General features: G+C 48.4%; 1 protein-coding gene across 3 annotated transcripts in view; it reads right to left on the bottom strand.

The window, feature by feature from the left end:
• Positions 1-6,439: 6,439 nt before the first annotated feature.
• Positions 6,440-27,858, bottom strand: part of PLD1 (phospholipase D1) — a 64,948-nt gene continuing 43,529 nt past the window's right edge. For all 3 annotated transcript variants that reach the window (XM_059822950.1, XM_059822952.1, XM_059822951.1), the window contains 11 exons: positions 25,724-25,852; positions 25,257-25,375; positions 24,978-25,091; positions 18,712-18,822; positions 17,913-18,001; positions 14,712-14,825; positions 13,219-13,268; positions 12,048-12,182; positions 9,475-9,628; positions 8,717-8,831; positions 6,440-8,120 (listed from right to left, as the gene is read on the bottom strand). In XM_059822950.1, coding sequence (XP_059678933.1) covers positions 7,896-8,120; positions 8,717-8,831; positions 9,475-9,628; positions 12,048-12,182; positions 13,219-13,268; positions 14,712-14,825; positions 17,913-18,001; positions 18,712-18,822; positions 24,978-25,091; positions 25,257-25,375; positions 25,724-25,852 — 1,355 coding nt within the window. In that variant the 3' untranslated portion in view covers positions 6,440-7,895. The remainder of the gene's footprint in view (positions 8,121-8,716; positions 8,832-9,474; positions 9,629-12,047; positions 12,183-13,218; positions 13,269-14,711; positions 14,826-17,912; positions 18,002-18,711; positions 18,823-24,977; positions 25,092-25,256; positions 25,376-25,723; positions 25,853-27,858) is intronic.

Here is a 27,858-nt window from a genome sequence, read left to right as displayed (position 1 = left end):
AGTCGAAATTAAAAAACGCCAGCCAAACAGACCGAGTCCTCTCCTGAAGGATGCATTTTCTGTTTCTGTTCTGGACGTACAACGTGCACGTTTCAGCGTGCGAGTCTACTGAGGCTTGGTTGGTAAAGAATGAAGTAAGAAAGGCAACCCGGAGAAGAGAATATAAATACTTTTCTGCCTGTTTTGTGAGATAAACTGGAGGAATCAGATAAATGCCAAAGGCAGCACACCAGGAGCAGGACAGAGCTCCAAAGCTGTGGGCAGGAGGGAGGGGGGAAGATTGGTGTCTTGCTGGGTGACAGCTAAGCCTACCTGTCCCCTCTCTCCCAGCTGGTCCCGGCTCTCCCGGCCCGGGAAGGACCTGGAGCAAGATAGCAGCCATCCACCTGGAGACACCAGAGCATCCGTGTGACACTCCTGCTCTTAAGCTGTGCCTTTTGCAGGAACTTGAGGGAGCGCACAAGGACCTGGCAGGATAAGAGAAGCTGCAGACCGAGGTGGTGGGATGGCATCTGCCTGGACAGCACGGTGCACCCGCGGGTGCCAAAGCCGCAGTGCAACCACCGCACAGCTTGGCCCCAGAGGTTCCTCCAGCTGAGGAGGTGGGTCCAGCTCTCACCTGAACTTCTCTTGTGCCCACACCACCTTCAGCGTCCCTCAGCTTCCCTCCCCGATGGGGACTGCCAGCAGGACTCAGCACTCCTCTGCCTTCTCAAACGCACAACGCTTGGCCCAGGGCAGGTTTCCCAGCAGGGACTTGCCGTGTGGACAGGAGCACTGCAAAGCTCCTGAGCAGCATGCAGACGGCTCCCGCGCTTCCGCCGGGCACCGGTAATCTCCAGATAACAGAAACCTGTGAAGCCATGATAACGCTATCTCCCCGGCCTCCTCTCCTTTGTCCTCAAATGGAAACTCACAGGATGTTTAATTATTGAGATCAGGCTGAATATGGAGAGATTACTCATCACTGATTCTGGGTATACACAGTTTCCTTTACAGAATAATTTCTTTTTTAAGAACTTCCCCCCCCCCCCACTTTCTCCAAATTAATTTCCATCCCAGCCACGAGCCTCAGTAGAAAATCTTGCCATTATCATTTTGAGCTAAATATTCTGAGTAATCAATCAAAGCAGTGGAACCAATTTTGAAACTGTCACTTTTAATTTTTCCAATAAAAAAAATTGAGCATTTCACTCACAGTGCTGTTGCGATTCAAGCTCTTAAAACCTTTGCTCCACCGCATCAGCGCTTCAGAGATGTACTTGAAAACCTGAAGAGCCGGCACAATTGCACAGAAACTAAAACAGATTGATTTTTAGCAGTGAGAAGAAATCTGTTTCTTCATGCACCTTTAGACCCGCCTCACAAACCCTTTTCTTTCTTTCTTCCCTGCCTTACTCCTCTACAAAAATAACTAAAGAGTATTAGTAATTTCATGCACACAAAAAGCTGGCACTAATTAAAAAGTTGACACATTATTGAGAGCTCAGTGCATAAATGCATGGCTAACGAAGGCCCAAAGAGCAGATCTGCTTGGCGCTGGGGTGGAGGAGAGGATTTCTCCAGCCTCCGGCACGGGATGCCCGCGGATAGACACCTCAGTGATGGAGGAGCTGACCTGCGAGAGGAGGCAGGAACGGCCTCGGTACAAAAGTGGCTGGAGAAATCCATCCTGGAAAGAACAGGACTATTAAACATACTAGCAGTGTCGCTTTGTGTTCAGGGTACGCGTGGGCTGCATTTCTGCTCAGCGAGGAGCCATCAAATTAGAGGCTTTGCAAGTCGTTCATCAAGCGAACGCTTTAGCTGTAGGAAAGTCAAAGGGAGTTTTGCCATTGCCCTCGCCGGAGGCAGCGAATTCCTGCCTCCCCTGCACAGCTTGTGCCGGCTATAGCCCGTAAGCTGGCGTTCGCTTGTGTTTTTAATGGGCTGATGGATGTGGATGACGTTGTGCCCAGTAAAAGCATTGCGTGCCTATATGTAGGAGAGGCAAAGCAGCAACAGTGCCCTCACGATGGGCCCCTACATCACGTAGGAAAGGGAAAGGATCCTTCCTACAAACCGATACCTAAACTCTCTCGATTCAGGACCACTTCTAGTTTCACATTAATTCCTCACTGAGATAAGCTTGCGTTAAGAGAACGTGGTTCTCCTGCGCTGCTAGCGCAGAAACCAAGCAATGCCGGCAAGACGGAGCCAGCAACGGCTGCCAACCTCCGCTGCAGCCGCCCTGCGCCACCCTCGTGCCAGCCGGCACCTCCGCACCCGGCGGCGAGCGGCAGGTCTCCGCAGCGCTCCTGCTCCCTGTTATCTCTGCCTGGAAGACCTCGCAAGCGTGATAGAGCGAGCGTGTAATTAGCCGTGAGATGTCGGAGTGGCAGCAGAAGCCGATGGTGTCAATCAGCAGCTGCCTGCCTTTCACCAACACACCCCCACCCTGCAGCTCCGACTCCCTTATCTTGGTTTGTCGTGTTTATCAAGGGCGAAGACTGGATTGGAAGTTTTGAAGATGCGGAGAGCCCTTTGGCATTTGAGGAAGGAGATGAAACCTAAGAAACAGAGAAGTTAATGTATTTTCAGTTTGCAAGAGAGCTTGGAAATGCCACTGACGCTTTATTCATCTCTTCTTCCCCTGGAGGACAACAGTAATCTGCTTTTTCCTCTCTCTATGCTGAATTTCCTTTACTGAAAGTTAAAAGGGACAGTGGCAAGTTAATTCCATTTTGGAGACAGACCGTTTTTGTCTGTGCCTTTCATAATGCCTTTGCATTATTAAAACTCCCTTAAACCAGGATTTTTTAATTTACCTATTTTAAGAAGTCCAATTTTCTCTTTCTATGCTGTTTCACTTCAGCAATTTCTCTCTCCCAGGAAAACCCAAATGACTCCAGTCTAGCCATTTTTATTGTAACCCTGGGCCTTTTCCCATCACATCTCGGCTGCTGGGGCAGCGCTGCCAACACAAGGCAAGGGCAGAACTCAGCCCACAAGCAAAATGTGGCCACAGTCCCCAAAACAAGCAGAAACGAGACCAAAGCCACATGTCTCAACATGATGACCAGTTGTATTTGCAGTCCATTAATACACATTCATTTACCGGATACAAACGGAGTGGAAAGGAAAGCAATCGTTAGCAGAAACAAGGATACAAAACTCAATTCAAAAAGCCTTCACAGAAGGGATATTCAGTGTTCACAACCGCACCGTCGGAAGGTAGAGACGCACGGAGACCTGCACTCACACCCAAAGTGGAAGCTCTCCTTTTGTTGATTAGGTTAGCTAGAGACATGATTTAGAAAAAAAAAAAGAATAAAACATTCCCAAAACTGTGACCTCCAACACTTTTTCCTCATTTCCTGAGTGTCAAGAAAGAGTCAGGTAAGTTGGAATTATTTACATGGAGGAGATTTTATGAATACACAGTGGAAGGTTAAAAATAGAATAATCACAAATACTGGAAAATACAAGAAAGCAGGCAGGGGAAAAAAAAAAGACGAGAAACCCCAAGAGGATCATTGCATTCAGTGGTCAATGTACAGTTGTGGGTCCGCTCCACTTTGATCTACCTTAATTTTGCGTGCTTAACTCGATTCACTGCCATGGCGTTACGCTCCTGGTTTAAACCTCGATTCTGCAAAGCTCCTGGCTTCAGCAGGATCTCAGCTGTGCAGAAGGGATTGCTTGTTTGAAAGAATTTGTAGAACGAGTCCCACAAAACATGAGAGTGTATTCACATCCTGTGGGCCACCCAAGAGATGCTGACCTCCACCCATATACCTGGTCTGGAGACCACTTGCTTTCTTCGCCTCGACCACCTCTGCACCCTACAGACCAAGTCCTTTCTGCCAGAAAAGCAGTGCAGCAGCTCTGCAGCTGATGGTGGTCTGTCAGTTTAGACCAGTGTGGATTTGGTTCTACATTTGGCAGGAGAAGGAGATGGCATCAACCTAAAGGACCATTCAGACTTTTATTTCAATGTCCCCACAAATGCAGCTTCTGTGCACAGATTACAAGCCCTCGACTGTCTTATCTATAAGTGCACAAAAGACTTGTTACACTGAAATAACAATAGCAAACCACGTCTGAGCTTGATTGTACATGGATGTTTCCTTGGAAGGAATAGATATTGTAAATTATTAATGTCAGGGTCCCAGCTAGGCAAAACCTGCACTGAGGTCTCCCCCAGGGACAGCACCAGGATTGCGAAATCATGTTGTGAAACCTGATCAAAAGAAAGGAAAATGGAGTGTTTGGGGTTTAATCCAGCAAAGGTCACATCAAGTCAGGCGATGAACTGAGACCAAGAGACCAGAAACTGAGCCGAGCACTTTGCATCTGCCATGGAGCACTGGAGTAGTTCTCCTACAAATTATTTTTTAGTAAAGTTCTTACATATGATGACATTTTATCCCTCATTTTTTAAAACGTGCATTAACTTTACTGTGAAATATTTATCCGGTCCAACATCTATACAACAAAACATATATTTTAAAATAGCAGACTATTAAAAAGATATGGTAAGGAGTGTGAGTTCTCAAAGTGGCACGCGTTAAGGAATACATTAAAGAAAAATAAGTTTTCTACCCAGGTTGAACTACAAAATAAAGTCTGAGCCTGGGAGAAGTTCTCATTTCCTATAGTTCTAACAAATAAATGCCACAAGAAACAGTTCATGTCTCCAGGTTTGCTAGTGCTTGAATCCACATCACTTGTTACAGTGCTGCGTATTTGCGAGCGATCCTCTCCAGTTTGAAGGTATTAAAAATAAACCCACGCTGGTATTACGGACTAAGAAGTAGTGATTGTTTAGGTGCAGAAATTAACTCTCTCAAGGTGTTCGACCTCACAGGCTTCTTAATGTAAGAAATAAACCTCCAGTTGACAGGACCGAAGGAGCCAGCTCCGAACAGCACAGCCCACGGGTGCGAACAAGAGTTGTTCCTTCACTGGAAATGGCTCCAGCCCCACAATCCGTTTGGGGCGAGCAGTGCCGCATCCGTGGGGGGGTTCAGTGGCCCCACAAGCCCCTGGGGATGCAGGGCTCTTTGCACTGTGCCGAGGCTGCCTTGCTCACCTTGCTTGTATTTGAATGTTACTAAATTCCTGGTATCAGGAATTTAGCACCAACGCAGGGAAGGGATGTTCAGGGCAGCGCCTCTGTTCCCACGGAGGGAAACCTCTTCCCGGCCAGAGAGCCAATGTGAGGCCTGTCTGCTACTTTAATAAAGACCTTCCTAATTAGCACCTTTTCATACAGAATCAGTCAATTAAATCTTTCCTCCGTGGCTCTGCTGTGTCGCTTGGGACCAGCAGCCATCACACGGTGGGCTGAGTGTTGCAGAACCTGGGTGTTTTTTCCCCAAAAGCAGCCTGGCAGAGGGGGACTTAATGCCACTGGAGTTATGAAGCCCCGATAATTAGCTACCTACCACCATAAAAGGCAATAAAGGATAATTTAACGATTACAAGAATCTTTGCTAATATGAGGACAGGGACAATAAGAGCACTTAGAAGATGACAGGAGTCTTGCACTTCTTCAAGGTTCACGTGTATGGGTGGCGGGGTTGAATGCTTCCTTTTCAGCTATGAATACAGATCTGTGTGACTTACAATGATTCTCTGACAGGCTGTAATTGTTTAAAGTTAGCAGCTTTGTTCAAACTAAAACAGCTAAAAACATACCAGGAGAGAAAAGCTCTGAACTAGCACTGGCGTAAAATAACCAGACACCTTTGATCTTTCTTGATTGCAAATGGTCAGGGCACATATTGCTCTGGCTCTGCAGGGGGTGACCCCTGGTCAATTTTTTAAGGGCAAAAAAAAAAAAAAATCAAGAGAACATACTTATCTGCTTACAGCATGCCAGATAAAAGCATCAACCCCCTGGACCAAAGATCGTCACATAAAATGCTGTACATGCACTTCCAACAGGCTAACCAGACCACAGACGCACCAACCAGAAAGGAGTGTAATTGGCAATTGCATCTACAAAACATGAGTGGAAGCTGTAGGAAGGGGCTGAGACTCGGGCTGCCCTGGAGGAACGTCTGGGGCTGTTACTTACTCGGGTGACACAGCAGGTACAGCATTACCTGGTGCCTATTTATAGGTCTGAAGACACAGAAGGCAATCAGCTAAAATGTGGTGCCAGCTATGTTTTGGGGATAGCTAGGCAACTGGTGTGATTCTTTTCCAGTTAAAAAAAAAATAGGTGAGACTGTTGGAAGAGCCAGAAAATGAAAAAAAATAAACTTGCTTGCGAACTAAAAGTAAATACCAGTTCACCTGGTCTTTTGACTAGGGAGAGTTGGGCACAGGGTTAAACCCAGCTAGAGAAGGGATCCCTCTGGACGCACTGGCAGCAGAGGAGCTCAGCCTCCCACTTCTCCAGATCCGACTCTCGTTAGGTGTTTCTCTCTTAGTGTTCGACATGGCGCTCCTGCCCCCGGGGAGCACCTCTCCCGGGACTGCAGGTGGAGCTGGACATGAAATCGGGCGATACAGCTCATTGCGGGATGGAGGATGGCGTAAAGACCCAGGACGGCACCCACCACGTGAGATCCTGACCCGGCAGCAGTAGTGTTTTGCCCAAGGATGCTGAACCGAATTGCTGCTTCGCAGCACAGTGAGATGTAAAATAGCTTTGGAAACTGTCTTACAGAAACGAAAAACAGGACTGGGCATGCTGTGCTTTACTTGTGCTTGGGAAGGCACGTCCTGCACGACTGAGCTCAAGATTGCGGCTGGTCTAACAGCAAAGTAGACCAGAGACAACGCTTTGCCAACTGCTCCCCTTCCCCCTTGCGTTCACCCCATCTACAAAGCGACATGTCAGCTCAGTTTGAGCATGGCTTCAGCTCTAGCTTAATGGCCTTTCCCTTCCTTTAGAAAGGGAGGAAAGGGATGGAAAGAAAAGTCTACCTATGTACTGCCACCTAAATGCATGAATGGAGGACCCAGAGCGCAGAGCTTAGTCTGGCCCATGCTGGCTTTCAAGTTTCTGTCCCATTACATGCAGTGCCTTGCTTTCCTTCAGCTCCGGAGATCTAAGGCTTGAGTTTAAACCTTGATTCTCTCCTGGAGAAGGCCTTCACGCACAATTTGAACAAACCGACGTGCTGCGTTCTGTAAAGGCCAGTAAACGCCAGTGATTTCCAGCACCTCCGGCTCCATCGAGGCTGCCCTTTGCTAAGACCTGGGCAGCACCATGCTGCGCGTGAGGACTGCTGATTGCTCTAGCTGTGGTAGAAACAGGGGATTTTTTTCCCCCAGAGGGGAGAGGAGACCGAAATGCTGATTCTGATAGAAGATTGTTAGTCCGTTTCCATTTAAGAAGTGAAAAGCCTACGCTTAGCAAGCTGTAGGACAGCCCAAGGCAGCACCAAGCAGCACTTCCCGACAGCGCCAGAGCTGCATGACGTGCTCTGACGGCGTACAAAGGGGTGAGATGGGGGGACTCCAGCGAGCCAAGGCGCAGATACCCGAAAGCCTTAGAAAGCACACGCAGCCCACAACTCCTGTGCAGCCACAGCACGATGACAGTACGTTTGCAACCACAGTATACAGCTGGTAGTAGTAACAACATCGATGGGAATTTGTTTCCTGTCCTAGGAAGTGGCCTGCATCCTTTAGGTGCTCAGAACATGTCTTAAGAAGTAACTCCTTCAGAGGTTAAACTTCTCATTTGCCATAATTTCCAAGTCTTTCTGCTCCTCTCCTTTGCTTGTGTCAATTTGCTTCAGGTTCCTCCACCAAAATCCTTAAGAAAGGCACATTAGCTTGGTGGAGATCTTTTTCACCTCCCTTAGCAACAAAAAGCTTTCCAAAATCCCATATTGTTCATCAACTTGTCTCTAGAGAACCAGACTTTAAAACCTAAAAGCGTCCTCATCTTCTTAAGTCCAAACCTCCATGGGTACCATGGACTCCTTTGTGCCAACGGAAGGAAGCAAGTACTCTTCCTCCAGAAAACGAAAGGGGAATTGTACTAAAAACCCACGAATCTTTTTTAATTCTTCTGCTGCTTTCGCAGGATCATCGTTTGCTAATTTGGGCTTGTTGATGAAATCACGCAGTTGGGTTAAATTATTCACCTGGTCACTGGGAAGGCATCGAAAAACCTGATCAAAACAGAAAGAAGAAGTGGCATGTCAGTGCAGGGGAAATACTGCAATGCAGAGTTCCCGAGAAAGACCAAAATACCTAATACACCAAAATATCTAGTACAAATTCCCCGGGATGGGAGTGACTTAATTAACAGCCTGGAGAACGGGGAGGGAAGAGGTATGTGCCTATCTGTGATATGGCTGGAGCAGGGAGAGGGGAAGCTCCAGGGTTTTTTCCGATCACTGCAAAAGCTCATTAGAAACCACAAGTAAAATTTGCTTCTACTCCAGTTAGGTTATGGCCAGCTAGAAGTAGAAAGTACACTGCGGCAGTTCACCGGAGCTACAGATGATAAATAGGATTCTCCAAATAAAAGGAGAAATCAGAACTGCTGCCTTCTCGGGCTGCAGCCACGCTTTGAGGATGCACAAAGTCCAGTTTCTTTTTCACAGCTCTTGCATCCGACACTACTCGTTTCTTCAAAGCATCTCTGAAGGTCCAACCTCAGGAGCTGGACCTGCTGCCCTCACCCTCCCTGTGCTGCTTCTCCCGTTGGCATCTGCTGCCGCCGCGTGGGAAGGAGGGAGGGGAAAGGCGCTGCGTTCCTCACCTTATCAAAGATGGTGGCATTGCGAGCCGCCGTCGAAATCCACACCTCCTTGAAGAATTTTTCGCAGACGGGATCCTGGTGTTCCGGACTGAGATCGGAGCCGCCAAGGACAACCCTGAGAAGACAAAGGGATCGATGCTCACCCAGGCTGAAGCACCGGGCGCTCCCCCTCTTGTGAAATGCCAGGGGAGGAAAAGTTTCCTTGGGACTTGCCAAACCCTGCGTGCTCCCAGCGCCCTCCTGCTCCCGTTCCCTGCAACAGTCTGTCAGCCTTAATGCTGCCTGATCTCCTTTTTTCTTGTGCAATAACTGTCCAGATGGGAAACAGGGTGGGAAAAAAAAAAAGGAAAAAGAAAAAGGCCTTAATGAAAAAACAGCCGTGTTGTGGGCCAGATGGCTGCTCCGAGTGAGGGAAGTTCCATTAGAAAGAGGCACTGCCACCCAAAATTGAGAAAGTGTGAAACCAGGATTTGGAGGCAAAATATCACTGTCTTGTTTATAAGCTCTCCTAGCAAAATCCTGGAGCAAAACTATTTGTAAGTCAAGCTGCTGAGGTGAGGACAGGAGCGGCATGGGAAAGGCTAACGCCAAGAAAACAGCAGCAGAACTCTAGGCTAAATCCAGGCCAGGCGATGCTAAACCTGAGCAGGCAGCAGCAGCCCCGTTGGTTTGAAAGGCTGTGGACTGGCGTGAGCCTGAGCAAGCCCTGCCTGCGTCCCCGCTCGCTGCCCGCGCTCGGCCAGCCCCATGCATCCCACCTGAAGCACCGCAGCCGGAGGGACTGGGCAAACTTCCCAGCGCTGTAATCCTCCCCGTCCATCACGGAGGGGACTGTCTCGGTGTCCTGCACGATGATGGCCATCTCGCTGTCCCGCTTCCCCAGCATGCTGCGGTCGTTGATGTTGGCAGAGCCTGGCGAAGGGGAACACGAAGCACCGGCAATGCATCACCTGCCGCATGAGATGCTCCTGCACGCCCTCCATCACCACCCACCGCGCCCCAGGCCTTCCGCATCCCTCGTCTCCATGGGAGACCAGCTATGGCTTCGCTAGGTAAAACCCCGACCAGAGGGCTTCCTTATGGGAACACAGATCCCAAGAACCAGGATGAGGGGGAAGGCAAAACCCCCTGATTTTTGCAGGCTTCAAGAGCTCCAGGCTTGGAAGAAGGTTAAACCATAGCTGAGCCCACGCCAACATTTTCAAAAGTTTACTCTCTCTGTAACTTCCCAGATGCTTCTGCTGAAGGATGCCACAGCTTTGAAAGGTCTTAACTGCATTTGGTTCGGGTACCAAGTTACCTAGTGCAGGATGGGCTCCACGGGTAAATCCGCTCTTATCTTTACTAGTGTAAAGAGGGGAAGTTTTTCATTTGCATTTGGATGTTAGGGGGTTTTCGGGAAGGGGATCTAGGAAGAAGGACGTCATCTCCTCGCTGTGGGTAACCGACACCCAGACCCTCCTGTCCTGCCAGGAGCACACTTCCGTGTCCGCAGACGCAAGAGCTCAGGCACCGTCCCTGCTAAGGTGACAAGGCAGCAGCAGACCCCAGGGCTCTGGGGCACCTTCTGAGCACAGGAGATGTTTCTTCTCTACTCCTTGCCCTGTGTTTGCTGCAGCACTACCGCATGCTGCGTGAAACCTGAACCCCAGAAAGAAGAGGGGTGGTTTCTGGAGGGTGCTGGGGGGACACCTTCCCCGGTGGTGGGACCCAGGGGTGTCCTGTGCACAGCTCCTTGCTTGCACGCTGGGAAATAACCACTTCAGTCCCCAGCAAAGCTGCTGGAGGGCAGCAGAAGTTTCCCCCCGTCACACTTCTACTGCATGGCTCTGGCTGTGCTTGTCAGGGGGGGAGTGTGGGGGGGTATCCCTCTCCAAAATGCACCACCCTGCACACGTAAGGGTTTGGGTGCTGGGCTCGTGCAGTGGCTCCAGCCCTGACTGCACCCCGGTGGCAGCTCCCCAGCCCGCATGTGCCATGCAAGGTCTGACACCTGCAGCATTGCTCGAGACCAGCTGAGGCTTTATCCCCCAAACAGGTTTCTCTGACCCACGCAGCTGTCAGAAGGCGAAGGGTGGGGGACACCGCAGCCCTTGTTCGCTCCAGGGGAACAGCAAGATGCAGCCAGCGATAGGAGTCGTCAGGTCATTAACCCACAGAAATGATCAAACAACAACAAAAAAAAATCTCCAGACGCAGCCCCCAGCTCTGTAAGAGACCCCCAGGCACTAGTTAGCCATTTAGCCTTCCCAGTGACTGAATTAACTCAAGGGGAGCTAACACCTCCTGAGGAAAAACAAGCTAAGCCCCCCTCCGTCCTTTCACCTCCCTCTCCTGCATGGTGGGCCCATTAGCATTTTATTTCCACGCACCGTCTCTTTCTTGGGTGGCAAAGAGATGACACTGGCTCCCCATCACCTCACCAGCCGGCACGGGGGCACAAGCTGTATAAAAATCTGTCTTCAGGCTTATAGGTACAGAAAATACAAATTAAGAGCTGTCTCAGGCCCCCAGACCATCACAGTTGCAACAACACTGCTCCTGCTGTAATATTAAAACCACCTCTGGGCTGCTCTGCGTACTGGAGACGGGATCTGACCCCTGAGAGGGTAACAAAGGAGCAAACCTAACCACAGGTCATCTGGGACTACATTTGAAGGAGGGAAGTATTTTGAGTCTTGCAAAATCTGATATTAAGTTATTCTTTGGCAAAGTTTTAGTTGCTGATACAACAGATCGAAAAGGGCTTCTTTAAAGAAACAGGCTAAAATTCTGCTTTTCTGCTGCAATGTAGCACTCTGAGCCTGAAGTCTCTGGTCTTTGCTTCGTGATCTCATAATAAATATGGTAAGAGAAATGGATGAAATGCTATCTATTACTCGTTATAACATACTTCCCCATTCTTAGGAAATGGAGCTGATAAACGACACATGTTGTCCAAACCTTCCAAATTTTACGGCACATTCTGTTCTTTAAGGAACAGATGACAAGTCTCACAAGTCTTCCTGCTACAGCAGAGTTTGATACAAGACAGATGGACAATATTCCCTGCACTGGGATTCTCTTCACTGTTACACAGAGAATTAAAACCATTTTAGAAAAACAAATTAAATGACAGCCCTCCAAATCCTTTCCTCCCTCCTACCTACCCTCCTGATGAATTTATGAGATTTTTTGTTTTGTTTTTTAAACAGCAAAATATTTCACAAGAAAGAAATCACAACATAGAAAAGCACACAGCACTGCAGCCTGCACTGAGTACAGGGCAGAGAAGTGAAGGGACTAATCCAGATATAATCGAGTGGTCCAAACCCGTAAGCCCCCTGCTCACCGATTATAACGGTGTTGTCATCAGCAATGAGCAGTTTGCTGTGAACATAGATGAGCTCCGTGACTAGCCTTCCTTCCAACTCTGCATATGTTCGAAGTCCACAGAATGATATGTAGTTTATCCACTTATCTCCAACTGAAAATTGAAAGAGAACAAAACCGATGGGATGAGGGAGGTGGAAGAGAGAAGAAAGAGAAAAGACCCTCTTTATATAAAGACCCATATGAATAACAGTTCACTTTTGACTTTTTAAAAAAAAAAATAAACAAACAGGTAATGGAAATAAGTTTCTTTAAAAATAGACTTTAAAAGCTTCCTGTGGGCTCTCTGTGCTGATCTGATCCCCTGCCTCCTCGGATACTTCCACTTTGGTGAAAAATGACCTGAATCCCCCTTGCATAGCACGCAAGTGCTCACAATTGATCCAAACATCTTAAAATAACTGGACTACGTGATGGTTCTTCTGCAGATCCTGCAGAAAGGAGGCTGGAAGCAGGTGTTTTGTCCATGCACAGTACTGAAAACACGTCTTAATGTTCCTGTCTGCAGTTCAGATTTACACAAAGACCTAGAACGAATGAGGCATTATGTGCATTCCTAGTATTTGCGATACGTGGGTTTTCATGGTGCTCCGATTCCCAGCGGAGCAAATTCAAGCAGGCATCCTCATGGTGAGGAAGCAACTCAGAAACAGCGTCCTGCTTAGGCAGGTTTTTCCTCTCCGTGTTTGACAACTGCCAGAACCAAACCCAGGGTGGGATTCATGGGGGAGGCTGAGGGCTTATCGCTCCCAGAAGCATGACCCGGCTCAGGACATTTTCCAAGTAACACGATGCTCAGCAGCTGCAACCGTGCCGCGCTCCTCCCTGGGGTTCTCCCCTCCTCCGGATCAGGGCTGCATCCAAGCGCGAAGTCTGACAACCGGCCACGGCTCGCGTGACCCGACAGACCTCGCCACGGGATGACGGCAGAGGAGGAGGTCTCTCACCAGCCCCACGAGCCCGTAGCACAAGTTGCTGTGAGATGCCCCAGTCCATGTCTGAACCCCTCCGCCACAGCAAGCCCACGTTAATAAGAAGCTGGAGAACCTGATTTATGTGTTATAGATGTATCCATCGAACAGCAGCATCCCAAGACTAAGCAACATAGAGGAGAGGAATAAAGCTCTTACCCTCTGTCTTCAGCTGGCCCAGGATTGAGTTTTCTCCTCTGCACATGGTCCTGGAAAGAAGGTAGGCAGCCGTCAGCACCACCGTGACTCGAGGCAACGACATATGCTGAAGCAGAACCGGGCGAGGTAAATTGCAAACACAGATGCCTCTTAAATACCCCGCGCAAGCAGAAGAAACACGGTGCTTCCAGAGCACACATTTTTCCCAAGCGACTGTTGATATATCAAGGACTGCTCATTTCCTAAAGGAGCTCGTACCAATCCGCGTAGGAGCCGGGGAGCATTTTTGCCTTCTAGAGCACACCGCGATGATGACAAACATGTTGGAAATGGGGCTGCTACCATCTGTGCTACAGGTGTGAACGTGAAGTGAAATCAAGAAAGAAAGTCAACACATGCAGAACACCAGGTCAGGCAGTTTGCGTGATTACGGCTGGGCTGGAAAAGCCACCGCCAGCTTCTCATTCCAAAAAAATCCAACCCATGGGCAATTTCTAAAGACCTATGGTTGCCCTTGCAGAAGAAAGCTCAGGCAGAACGGCCTGGTTAGGGAGACATGCTGCTTTCCTTCTGCTTGCATCTTCTGCCCCACTCGTCCTTACGGAGGTGTGGCAGGACCCCTGCAGACCAGCGGCCAAGGGAGATGTCACTCCGGAGGTAGCAGTAGTCTCCGCAGACTGACTGTGCCCTGGCCATACCAGAACACAGCAGTTTTCCAGTAAAACCTCCTTGTCTTGGGCCATTTTACCTTCCTCTACACCCCATTCCCAGCGTAGGGCTACCCGGAACAGCTGCCTGTAAGTCCTTCCCTCGAGACTTGCTGTGTTGCCCCCAAAAACATCCATCCTGGAGCAGAGGAAGAAGCTGTTGCCTTTGTGGGGCTGACGGGCAGAGCCAGGCGAAGTATCGGCTGAAAAGGCAGCTTTGGAGACAAAGCCCAGCTCTTCCACCCAACAGAGCGGGCGCAGATCCCCTGAGCTAACGAACCCGCAGGGCTGCGTGCTCCCTCCCGGCTGCAGCGGCGATGGGGATGCTGCCGGGAGGGACCGCAGTAAAAGCCACGTAAGTGCCTAAAGGAGAGCACGACTGTTGAGCGGGAGGGTAGAGACCTCAGGGGTAAGTCAGTCCTGGTTTGATGAGCTAAAAGGAAAGCAGCTGAGAGTCAGGAACGGGGGGGTTTGTGTAAGGGATCGGGGGACCCACCGTGCCAGGGCAGAGGCAGGGATTTACCCACAGAGAGCACTGGGCTTTACCCACCGCACTTCCCTGCTCAGCTAGCATCACCCTCACCTCCTAATGCAAATCCCAAGGCTAGCAAATAAATGAGCTAAAGTACTAAGTGAAAACTACACAAACAGTTTTCTTCTCCTTTTCCAAACACCATGTGCTCGCGTGGACCTCTAGCGTGACGCCATGCTGATGGCATTGGAGCCTTGGGAGGTGACCGGGGAGGTCTCCGACAGCCCTCCCCGCAGCGGGGCTGCCTGCGGTACCTGTAGTTGAAGTGCATTATGGCCTGCAGCGCGTTGCCCCCGCCAGTCGAAATGTCTCCTTCAAACCCAGGCAGCAGCGGGATCACCACGTATACTCGGAAACGCTTGTTTTCCCTGAAACGATAGTTTGGGGGAATATTAGCCTGCAAATGTTACAGCTTTGTACAAGGCAAGTCCCCTTGGTTTCACTGTCCCTGTGCTGACCGACTTAGTTTCCAGCCAAGGCTACCACACAAATTTTAAGGGAGCAAAGTGTGAAGCGTATTTCCAGTTTCAGGTCTTCATCACCTGTCATCAGTACTTCAGCAAGGGCTCAGACCTTCAGGGGGAGAAGGAATAATTTACACTCAGCAGACAACAAAAGAAGCTAAAGGAAAAGAAACACATTTTCACTAAAGTTCAAGGGCAGGCTAATTATTTTGCAGCTTGTGTCTGCCACTGTAAAAGTTCTTTTGAGCACCCTGACAGCCCAGTCACACGCATACTGGTGCAGACTGGTGCGTACGACTGCCTGGCAGGGCACAGCACAGATTACAGAGCGGAAAACCAAAATCTAACCTGACGTTCCCACTACATCCTGGTTTTTAGAAGTCAGAAACATCACAAAAGGTGGAAAAAGCTCAGGGCACAAGCAAAACATTGATCGTTCAAGGAAGACAAGTATTTCACTGAACATCACAAGCCACAAAAACTCAATTCCAGAGTTCTCCCAAACTAAACCGTACCCTAATCGTGATCTGACTCAGAACAAAAGCTACTATCGTGGCACTGCCTGGGGCTTTTCTTAAAGCCCACTTTTGGGTTTTCTTTGCTAACAAATGCCAGGCGCGTCTGCTCTGCCAGCGTTTTGCAGGCGCCCCTGGGTGTTGGCAATCCCCTGCGCCGCAGAGGAGGAGGAGGAGGATGCTCCATTGAAGGGTGCTGCCACTAGATGGCAAACACAGTTTAACCAGGACAAAACCATTTCAGGAGCAGTCTGAAGATGAGCCAGCCTGCAGTTTCTGTTAAAAATATTCCTTCCTCGGGCAAGTCACACCTGTGAATTTAAGGGCAGGGGAATTGTGAAGCACTGGGGTCTCGTCTGAGCTGGGAGGGAGACCGTGAGGACCTGTGTTTCTTTAATTTCAGCCAGCGCTTCCTTATAGCTGTGCTACGCACTGTATACTAGCTTTAGTTTGTCAGCAGACCTCAGAAACAGTTAATGAGGTCTTACCCATACAGGACGAGACACTTTGAAACTAAGCCTGTATCAGGAAAAAGATCTACCAACAAAAGCATTCTCCCAAAAGCAGCTTGTTTGTCTAAGCCCAGTGTTTATTAAACTAGTTAAAGAGCCACCCATGAAAAAGAGAGGAAACCAAGAAAAGAACTTTATTAACTACAGCAGTAGGAAATATTTAGTCTAGCAGAGCAAGAAGTGCACAAGCTTAAGAACTTAATTTATAATTAAACATCTGTGTGTTACCTATACTGTTTTCCCGGGTCAGTTTGGAACATGAACATTTGATACAAACCATTTAGGTCTGAATTTACTTTTAATCTTAGGCAATGCCAAGCGCTCCAGAACGTGCAGAATTTGAGTCTCATATTCAGTTAGGAATCACCGACATTAAGCTGGCACAATATCGGCATAAAACTGGAGTAATACAGAAGCGAGCACCACATCTGAAAACGGGTCACTGAAGAATTTGTGCGCTTCCCTTTCCTACTAGACTTTTTGATGTCTGGACAGAATGTCACCCTGTATATAGACTTTCCATAAGAGGAAAAATCTTAGCAGATTACCTGGAGAATATGCTGCTATCTCAGCAGCATTGCTAAAAGCAGGCAAGCAATGCAAAGGGCCTGTGGCAATCAGTTCCCAAAGGGAGGAAAGGCAATCCAGAGCGGCCTTCCAAGGGGACTCCGCACAGAGATGCCATGCTGGCTGCCCGCGAGCCTCCAGGTTGCAATGCAAACACCAGCAACACCATTTCCAGCAGCGCTGGCACCACTCCTCATTTACCCCGGATGAGACAATCCACCCCATCTTTTCAGCCTTAGCTAATTTCAGTTACTTGGGCTATGCACTGCAGCTCACAGATTACAAGCAACTCCACCCTGTTACTCTGCCCTGTTGTTAACGGCACAGCAGATAACACCCATGCTCTCCCGGTTTGAATAGTGCTCCTCTTTCCACAGTGCCTCTGAATAAAGCCAGTCTCATGGCAGCTCCTGTGGCCGTGCAGATACTACCCATACCTCAGTGCCTGTGAGGCAGGAGCCACTGTCTGTCTCAGCTTGGTTGCCTTTACCCAAGTGGGAATTTTCAAGCTCAAGTGTCAGAGAGTGAAATTTCTGTGACTCTGGAGAGCGCACCTCTGGGAAAAAGCAGCCCCTGGCTGGCTCTGGACAACTACAGTATAGAAAAAATAATAATTGCAAGAAATGTCTCCATGCAAAAAAGCACATGAGAGATGAAAGGAAGGCGTTTAGGAAGTTTTCTGTGTATCAGCCTAGCAAGACCAGGACACAGTTTTAAACTATGACATCTATGTATCTTAAAGACAGACTCCGGGAAAGCAACCTTAAGCAAGGCTGTCCAGCATCAAGTGAAGACAAGCCACTACCTGTGGTATTAATGTTAACATAGGGTTAGGCACGCTCAAGTAAAAGGAGTGTCTAAAACACGGTTGGATTCGATTAATCCAGGAACAAACGATGGCCCCTTTGCAATGGCTGGAGGTTGTAAATACCCTCCAGCATCTACCAGAAAGTTATTCAAAAAATAGCTGCACCCTGAAGTAAAATCCTCGAAATGTGTTTGCTTCCCCTATTTGAAGCCAGTCCTCTCTACAGACAATTTAAATAAGCCTCAAATCCCAGTTCAACCTTCTCACCCATTAACTTGCATTACCACACAGTTCAAGACTGGTTGGCTATGGAGCAAAGGTGTCACTGAACCACAGTATAAAGGACTTGCTTTTAAACAAGTTCCATAGTTAAAAATACATTTGCATCAGGGCAAGTCCTGAAAAACACTTTCTGGCTGCAAAGAAACCGCTAAAGAGTCTCACTACTGCAAACACAAGCGGATGTTTGACCGCATCGGTTCTGTGTTGGAAAAGCTACTGTACAGTTGTGTCCATTAAGATATTATTTTACACCACAGCATATAAATGCCCCTGGAAGACTTTCATTGCCTTGTTAAGAACAGGTTACCTGTGAGCTTTAAGAATCCTCTGAGCGATTGCATCGCCGATCTTGTTCCAGACAACTTTGTCATCAGCACAGCTAATAAAAAACTGGTTCTGCAGGAAAAGCAAGCAAAGCTACTGTCAGACACTGCCAGCAACGAGCAAAAAAACATTTGCATGCTTTATTTCAGACCAACAGCAACTAAAGATAGCTGGGTTTTGTGTGCCATTTGAATGGATGCTTTTTATAAATTATTATTAAATGATGTATGTGTCTGTGCCTGCTTAGGGAATGAATTAGTTCTTATTAATCACACTCCTTAGAAAGTTCAAGAGCAACCTAACAAGAGGCTAAACAAAAGGGAAAAAAAGAGGAGAATAAGAGTCTCTATTCAGCCAGCACTGAGAGTTGCTCTGACAGAGGAGACTCCTGCAGCTCCAGGCTGTACGGATGCCAGATCAGCCCATGCACAGGGGACACTGCAAAGCCATGGAGGGGACAGGAAGACTGTTGCACAGGCCATGACAGTTGCTGGCAATTTTGCAAAGAGACTCATAAAGGAGAGGTCTGCTTTTGCGGTCAGAAGGCTGTCAGCCTGAAGTCAATGGAAACAGCCCCAAAAATTCAGAGCAGATTCGGTATTAATATCCATATGATGCTCCTTTTGAGTCCCTTCCCACTTGACATATTCTATGATTCTATAATATGTATCTAAGTTCATAAAAAAGTAAGACCAAGCCTCAAGAAGACCACCACCCTCCTGATGGCTGCGAGCCATGCCCAGAGCATCAGGACCCTCCTGCCTTCCCTCATGGCCACTCACTTCTATATATATGTAGTGCTTGCTGTTTTCTATCACGCTGATGTAGGCTTTGTGGATGGACTCCTCGTGGTATTTAATGCCGGCCGACCAGTCAGCAGCAGAACGGATCACCTGGAAAGCGAGACATTAACACCTTCAGCTCTTTCCCATCCAGGATGGCGCAGCATTGCAACCGAATTATTTAAGAGGCAATGGTCTTCCCTGGCACTGTTTGCTTGTCAGGATTTCACTAAATAAGGTAATATGTGCAACATTCACCACTTATACTGCATTTGTAATAAGGAGAAAGGACGCTCAAATAGAGTATTAATGTTTAGTAACATTTTGATTTAAAACATAAGTGCCCTGTCCCTTTGCTGCATCACTGCCCTCTCCCACCTGAGAGTTTTAGGTGCGATACAAGCAGCACAGGAGTTCCATTCTTACTTAAGGCCTTATGATTAAATTACTTTTAAAACAACCTAAATTTCTAAGCTTTAGGGGTGTGCATCCAATCAAGTTTCCTCTCTAGCAAAACTTAAAGCTGGTCTCCAGCTGGGGCAATGCGTTTTTCCCCGCAAATAGGCGGTACGTAATTATACAGTCAGTCTGATAATGCAGGCCATGCTTCTGTCCTGAGCACTCGAGGTCATTTATTTCTTCTGCCAAATTCTTGCACAAGCCATCCGATTTTTAATGATACAACTTTTAAAATTCATAGCAGTTCAGCTGCCCACACTCATTTATTAATTTTTACTGGAAATCCACATTTAAAGTAGATACTGCGAGATCCCTGGGGCACGTTGTGCCCTTGCCTCCTGTAGTTCTTGTGCAAGAGAGCCAAACCAATAAGAGAAACGACCTTTGTTCATGCTCTCAGCCGGGCTGAGCAATCCCCGCGGCAGGCAGCTTCCCATCCCCGGCAGCCAGAGATGCCACGGCATCTCCCACTCCTGAGCTTTGAGTCAAGAAGCAGCCACCTATGCCCTGAGTGACATTCTCCTAGATGGAAATGTAGTTTTTAAAGTGTTGGCAGGGTACGTGCTCAGGGGAAATAATTACTTGTGATTAGCCTCTGTCTTTAAACATTGTCAAGACAAAAACATTGAAACAATAGCCTTAAAATATCTCAATACAGCCATTAAACCAGCACTCGGGGCCAGTCACACCCAGGACAAGATCCAAGTGCTGAGGATCTGTGAAACGTGTGTGTCAGCGTGCAAAATCCTGATCTCTTCCAGGGCTCAACCACATTTTTCCCAGGAAGTGCCTCCAATGGATTTCTTTTCATTCTCCATATCCAGCTTCTGCTCTGCTCCATGTTACTCTCCCTGTCCCCCCGACATCCCTGATACCCTGAGCTCCGCTGTCATCACCATCCATCACCATAGCAGGCTGCTGGATGTGGCATGGCTGAGGACCTTCGAGGGCTAATTAATTACTCTAACAGCTAGAGCAGTACACCAGTAGATACGGATTTGGCCCCTTGGTCCAGGTGCTGTGTGCCGTAACCAAACCAACTCCCTGGTCTCCAGAGCATCTCTGGAGGTGGCACTGCGGGGCACTGCTGTTAAGTAGCACACGACTCCTGAGCTGATTCCTTCACCTGGACAGAAGGAGCTTTCTCCCACAAGTCACCAAAAAACAGCTCCTGCAACTCTTCTATTTGGCTGCTCGCTTGGCCAACAGGAGGGAGCGCTCTGCAGCCTCCCAAACGGAATGTCGGGGTCGCAGATGCTCGGTGAGGGAACTAGCTTGAATGCAAGGGCCATCACGGGCTCTGCTGGTCCCCAACAGCCACCCTTTGCTTGCACAAACCTCCGCTCGTGCCAACGCTGCGTGCTCCCAGGCTGGGCACTGCTGAAACCCCGCCGAGCACCACGGCAGACAGAGCTCCCGAACAAAATACAACCATTTGCATTAATAAGGACAGAAAAACAGCTTTTCTGGGTAGAAAGCAGGCTAATTCTTCCATACATACAGCTTAGGCTACAGCCTGGCAGGAGCTCCCAGGCCCTCCACCTTCACCAGCCCGGCCAGCGACACTGCACATCATTCCCTCCTGTTCGTCCAGCTGCGGTGAAGCCACAAAGCAGGTCCCCACGGGCTGGGGACCTCCGTCAAACTTTCCTCTTCATCCCTCCCCACGTCAGCATCCCAGCTCCCTCCACACACCAGGCTGCCCGCTGTTACAGGACCGTCATACCAGAAAAAATGTACCGTAGCTTGTCCTAAAAAGCTGGCTCAGCATCACCCAAAAAGCTGACATCAGGTACAACCTCGAATCCACGCGCGGAGGGAAGAAGAGGTGACAGAAGATGCTGTCTGGGGCAGCAGAATGAGTATAAGGTGTTCCAGCTTGGACCTCCTCAAAATCAAATTATTTTTAACCTGGATCACTTCAGCGGCCAGCACCAGTCACAGCGCAGCTCCACAGCCAGGCCAACAAGTGAGGAGGTGGCAGGACAAGGCCACCAACATTGGTGGCTCTGCGGCCACCGACAGCAGCACCGCATGGATGCGGCACGCACCCCGAGGAAACAAAGCTGCTGCTGCAGCACTCAAAGACAAACACACACCTAGAAGTTTCCTGCGCTGGCCTTCCCTCATCACTGATGCTTCATCTCGCGCTCCTGGACATGTCACCTTTCCTGGCGGAGTATTTAAAGCAAGCTGGTTCAAACCCAGCCTATTTTCCCAGGGAGAAAAGGCCACACGCTGCCCAGCACAGCCCCTACCAACCAGGGCTGGTGGCTCCATCCTCCTCCCTCTCCTCTCCCTCAAGCCTCTCAGTAGCAGTGCTGAGTGCTGTGCCGGGCTTGTCATCTCTAACTTCTTTAACCGATACAACAGTAATAAATTTGATGTTTGCTGTGGGCTAGTGTATAAATCCTGAACAATGCAAGCTCTCACGCAGACTTCAAAGAGGTAAGGGCATTAGCCGTTGCCAAAGCATTAAATTTTCATTGCATTTACATCAGGAACTGGATATTGCCTCCCCACGTCACATCTTTTGCAGCGCTGGCTTTGGCTGATAACTGCAAACTCTGGAATGGAAATAGAGAGATGGAAAAAAACCTGGCACTGCCTTTGGCAGACGACTATTTGACTCTTGCAAAAATCAATGTGCAACCACATTGCTATTGCGAGCAAAGCCCAGAAGTTCAAACGAAAGAGGATGAGAGACCATGTCTGACTAACGCGTGGAGCTGACAGGCTCCCTTCCTCCGTCCCAGCCTGTACCTCCGCATCGCTTCCCATGCACGCTGCGTTCACCCTCCCTGCCCAGGGGAAAGCCCCCGTCATTGTCGCTCCTGCCACCCCCACCCTCCTGAAAACACTTTCCTGCTCCTCTCCTCTGACAAAGGAGAGCAAAACCAGATGGTACAATGAGGTCAAAACTTGTTGCTGACAGGTCAGGGGCTCGGGCTTGCAGCAACATTGCAATCCCCACAGATCCTTTGTGTTTCCCCTTCCTCTGATCTGCCCACAATTGAAGACAGATTTGCAAGCAAGCTCAGAAACAAGAAAACTGGCAGCCAGACTTTCTTCAATCACCCCACAGCCAGGGACAGTCACTGGACGCTGGATTTTACCTCGGGGCAGTAACCTCTGCCTATAAGGTCTCTATGCAGCACCAAAACAGGGATAACACGGGTTTGGCTGTTGGCCAACCAAAGGGTTCAACATCAAGAGCAGCACCAACATTGCTCTAGATTTTCTGGACAGAAAAGCTGGTGAAAGATTTTAGGGTATCTGCTTATTTCTGCACTCGACTGTACCACTGAAAAGAGACATGAGCACCCGCAGCCCTCTGGTCCGAAACTAGCGACAGGACAAGAGGAAATGGCCCCAAGTTGCGCCAGGGGAGGTTCAGGCTGGATATTAGGAAAAATGTCTTTCCTGAGAGAGTGGTGAAGCACTGGAACAGGCTGCCCAGGGAGGTGGTGGAGTCACCATCACTGGAGGTGTTCAAGGAATGTGTGGATGTGGCACTGTGGGACATGGTTTAGTGGGCATGGTGGGGTTGGGTTGGTGGTTGGACTTGATGATCTTACAGGTCTTTTCCAACCTTAGTGATTCTGTAATACACTGGACAGGCAAGAGGTTGATATTCCTGTGGCTGCAGGAAAGGAGGAGCCATGTGTGGACACCCCGATGCACACCCCAGGAGCCCCAGGAAAAGGCAACTGGGAGGATGGGGGTTCAGAACCAGGCTGCAGGTGTCCTCCCATCTCCCCACCTCCTCTGGCAGCCAAATCTGAAACCTTCATCAGGAGGAGAGCCCGAGCCGCTCACTGACCTGCAGCGGGGACTTTCAGGGATACTCAGGGCACTTGTGTCACCCAGGGATTGATGGAAACCAGGCTAATGTGAGCATTGTGGAAAGGACAGCCAAAATTACAGTGTGTGCGTGCAAAACCATGCCTCAGAGCTCGAGAAGATTGTCCAGAGATCACAACCCAGCTGCCAGCAGCCCAGGGCCAAGGGACCTGCACCCGGGCAGGGTGCCCCAGCCTGGGCAGAGGAGCTGCCCTCATTGCTTCCACTGTGCTCGGTGCTGCAAACGCTCTTCCCCCACAGCCTTCCCTCATACCGGGAAGGCTGGTATACTGCAGGGCAACATGTTTTCAGCCTCATATCATAGAGTTTTATTTATCTGGCTATATGCCGGGCTGGGCTATCCTGACAGATCTCTAAAAGCTGCAATTTGACATAAATTAGAAATGAGCAAGGTAGTTTCAAATGAATAATTTACAAGACAAACCTGCTCTCTTTTTGCCGTTTATGGCATCACTGAGAACAGCCCCTCATTTCCTGGAATGTATCAGTTATTTGTAACGCCCTAACAATGTCGTGATGAGGCTAGTTTTCAAACAGCTCACCCATCACTCAGCATTGGTGTATGTGGCATTTAGCAGTCACCGTTTGAGCTTCATCCTCCTCTCCCAGGGCTGGTGTCCCGAGCCAGCAGCTCTGCAGTACGGACTGAAGGGAAGTTGGACCTAGACTGTGCTCAGTTTAGTTTCTCCTTTGGGAACTGCTTCCAGTTTTGTAATCGGTAGAGCTTAACTTTTTGCTACAGCAAACCCCATGATTTAGGAGCTGAGGCTTATCGTGCGGTTAGAGCGTGCTCAGGGGACACAAGCCCCCTCACTTCCATGAGAACAAAATTTCCCAAAAAGCTGGTGTCACAGACACAGCCGGGGAGGCATTTGCAGCCACAGGGAAGCATGATGATGCCTGAAGTGAGACTATTTCTCAACCAGCTGCGAGCGTTGTTTTGGAGGCTGATGTAAAACACCCGAGATCCATGACACAAGATCCCCGTGCTGGCCACCCCTCACACCACGCGGGGAGGAGCAGACAATACCCTGGCAACCCACAAACCCAGAAAAATGCATCTTGTTACACTAAGCTTCCCCAAGCGTTGCTGTCATCTGGGTGGACCACTCCTTACGAAGAGCAAAGGCATGTATTTTTCCTGGTTTTGGTCTAATTGCTCTTATTTCATACATCTTTCATCCACAGAGACACACAATTGTTTTGCTGCTTCAGCATAACTAGTTTGACTTTGTATTCTTCAACAAGTTCATGTTTCTGCTGGGTAACAGTAGTATTCAATATATGCACTCAATATAGCTAACAGGGTTTTAAATATAGGTATCCTGGCAATTATGACTGTGAGGATGATTGTCACAAGCGAGACTGTGGGCTGACTGTGCAGAACTGCAGAGGACCCACAGGGCTGAGTGGCTGCATAATAAAATGCAGATGAAGTTCAATGCAGAAAGCAACAGCCCTGAGACTCCACTTAATGCTGGGCTCTAGCTGATCACCACCCGCCTGAGCAAGGCGTCGGGGGCCTGATAGATCGCTCTAAGATCTGAGATAAATATTCAGTGGGCAACCTCAACCCATCAGGCCTTCCCAAAACGTAAAAACTCCAAACATTAGGCATTAGAAGAAGAGCAGCTGAAAACAAAATGGAAAATGACACAGCTATACAAAGTCATGGTGTTCCCACAACTTGAGTACTGCATACAGCTTGGTCCTCTTACCTCAAAGATGGAGGTATAAATTAACGCATCTCTTCTGAGAGACTTGCATTATTTTACTGTAATTGAGGATCCGACCACCTATGCTGCGAGTTACATGAAATTCTAAAACAAAAAACTCTTATTTAAAGTTCTGCAGAGGGTCTGTGAGGCATCGACACTTCCTGCTGGAAAGATGCAAACCCAGCTCTCTTAGGAACGGGTGAGCAGGAGACCATAAACACCCACCTGGACTGTGGCATGAACAGCCTCAGGCACCTGGTACTTCAACTCATTAGCAGTTTGCTGAGATTTTGGCAACAGGAATGGGTAGGACAGGGATCGGTATTTGGGCTTCATAATCTGTCCAGGGGAAAAAAAGAAAAGAAAAAAAAAAAATCCTTGAAGAGATTGCAACATAGCAGAATAACGTAAAAAAACCATAAAATGCCTGCCTAGGGAGGGCACGTGGGTGAGGCAGGGGCTGTATTTATTTCCATGCCCTCAGCAGTGATGCCCGCACCCCACCTTGGTGAAATTCCAGCGCTGGATGAAGTGTCGGGCGACATCACGCGCTGCTTTGCCGTGCACCACGGAGGAGATGTCATGCCAGGGCATCCTCGGGGTGGTGTATCTGTCAATGAAGTCTACGGGACAGGAAAGCATGTTTGGACCTCCTCAGACAAAGGGCATGAATGTGGAGAAGCACAGCGTCCCCCTCCTCAGACGAAAGTTTCTGGGACATGACACCAAGGGCTGTGCAGATGAATTTAGACTTATCATGAAATTGCTGGCAGTCCAAGTCCACAGACCGTAACAGCATAATTGGCCCTAGAACCTCTCAAAGGGAGCTTTGCTGCTTCTTCCTAGCAGCCAAACCAAAATAGCCTCATTATCTCTGGCTCAGAAGCAGGAAAAAATATGGTTTGAGACTGAAAAGATGCAGAATAGCGTTTAGGGGAAAGTAATGACTGCCAGGGTGCAAAGGCACTTACCAGCAAAAGGTTTGTCAAGTTGAACCCAGTCTTTAAAGACAAAGTTGCAATAGTCTTTTCCGTGCCAGAACCTGGTTTCCCCAAGCAGCTCGCCAACACCCGTCTTCAAGCTGCGGATGGATCCTTTATCTGTCACAGGCAAACAAGATAACAAAAACACACGCTCCAAAGTCATGGCTGTCCATTGCACACTGCTGGCGAGAGACTCACTGCCACGGAAAAGCATTGGTGGGACCTGCCAGTCCCAGCTGGCTGAAGCTGTTTTCTCCCTAGTCTTCCCGTTGCTTTCAAAGGATGCATATTAGTGTTTTTTCTTCCCTATTTTAATACTTGTTACACCATCAGGACAGGTTATGTATAGGCGTCTGTTATGGAAACAAAAAGCAGACGCTGAACTCTCTCTACATTGGACTAAAAAAATCACCCTATAATCATTTGTCTTTCCACAGTCCTATGACGCCTAAATATTACCACGTGGCAGTCCACTCTCAACTGCAACTGACCTTAGTGGATATAAGTACAGGAACATCACATATATCATCTAGTTAATATATTTTACAAGACTAATGAACTAATTCTAACTTCTCTACTAGGGGGTTTATGATTTTGCCTCTGTAGCAGAGTGTATCTCCTCCAACAGAAGCTAGTCTTTATTAACTGGAATGAGATGATTAACAAGCTCATGTTCCCTCATTAAGTATCATGGGTTTTGTTTGTTTTTGTTTTTCCAAATAACAATGAGTCTTCTGATACAAATTTTACATGTTCGACAAATGGATCCTGAATTCCAAACTGATGGTGATTAAAAATGGTCTAAAATATTGTAGACAGGAATATTCCCTCCTAATAGGATCCCTTTTCTAGAGCACATATTTTGGTGCAGAGTGAATTCTTTTTCCTCATTGTTAAGAAAACCAAAACTGTTGGCCTAGACCATGAACATTTAACTAGCTTTATTTCCTGACCCTGAGAGCAGCCTTCATCTACTGTACCAAATACTAGTGCAGTGATCACACAGTAACATGCCAACAGCAGAAGCCTTCTCCTACCCAACCACATCACCAGGTGACCATGAAAACCCCATAGCACAAAAAACCCCCTTTCAACAGTCAACAAAATACACATCGGCAGCAGTGCAACAAGACCAGTTTACACGAAGCAAGCCCTGCCAGCACCACCGTAACCCCACCGAGCCGAGCCAAGCCATGCCAAAAACGCCATGCAGCAGGTATGCACCACAGCTGCCTTGGGAAGCATGAGTTTCTAGTGAGAGTCCAGGTGGAGCTGGGGAATCGCTGACTCTGCATGCTCGAATGGGAATGGGTGGGACACGCCGTCCGGCCAAAACACACTTCATGTACCGAGCTTCGATGACTGTACACCGACTCATGAATGAGCATGAGGTGACCACAGGGGAGATCCCACTTCATTTCCATGAAGCAACTGCATCTCTTCCTGTTACCTGCCACTACTTCGTAACCAATATTTTATAATTGGCAATTAGCGCCTTAGAGGAAGACGTTAGCAAGAGGAAGATGTTGAAGAACTGCTCCTCACCCCGTCCCAGAACTCAAAGGCATCTCGATGAGGTACCATACTGAAACAGGCCCTTTCAACATCGGTCCAGAGATCAGAACAGCTCAGTGCTCATAACCACCCAACTCCTTTCTCAATCGAGTCTGTTTTCATTGATTTTAATAAGGGGCAAAAAGGGGGCCCCAAGTCTTCATCCAAACAGGTCTGGCAGCAGCCACTTTGCTGTTTCCTCTCTCTGTTTGCATGTCTTCCTGCATCAGGTTTACTTTAAAATATGCAAAGCAGAAGTTCCCAATTTCAGTAATAAGCCCCTTCCTTTGCAGGATGAGAGCTGCTGAAATCATCACATACCAGAACCAGAGCTATTTCTTCAACTGTTCACTGTTGTTGTTATTGCAAATTTGTTTGGGTTTTTTTTATATTGTTGTTGTTGTTTTGGTGTCTTTTAAATTATTTTTTTTATTTTTGCTGCAGTTTTTGTAGCTTCTGGAGAAGGTTCTCTTGCCAGGATGTCCTCGGAGGGGTGCTAAGGATGCTGGGAGAACAACAAGCAGCAAAGGCTGATCCTGGCACCCAACCTAACTCTCACCATTGTTACA

This window comes from Gavia stellata, chromosome 11, assembly GCF_030936135.1.
Source record: "Gavia stellata isolate bGavSte3 chromosome 11, bGavSte3.hap2, whole genome shotgun sequence".
Lineage (NCBI taxonomy): Eukaryota > Metazoa > Chordata > Aves > Gaviiformes > Gaviidae > Gavia > Gavia stellata.
Note: the sequence above shows the minus strand (reverse complement) of the source record. Positions and strands in the feature narration are given on the sequence as shown.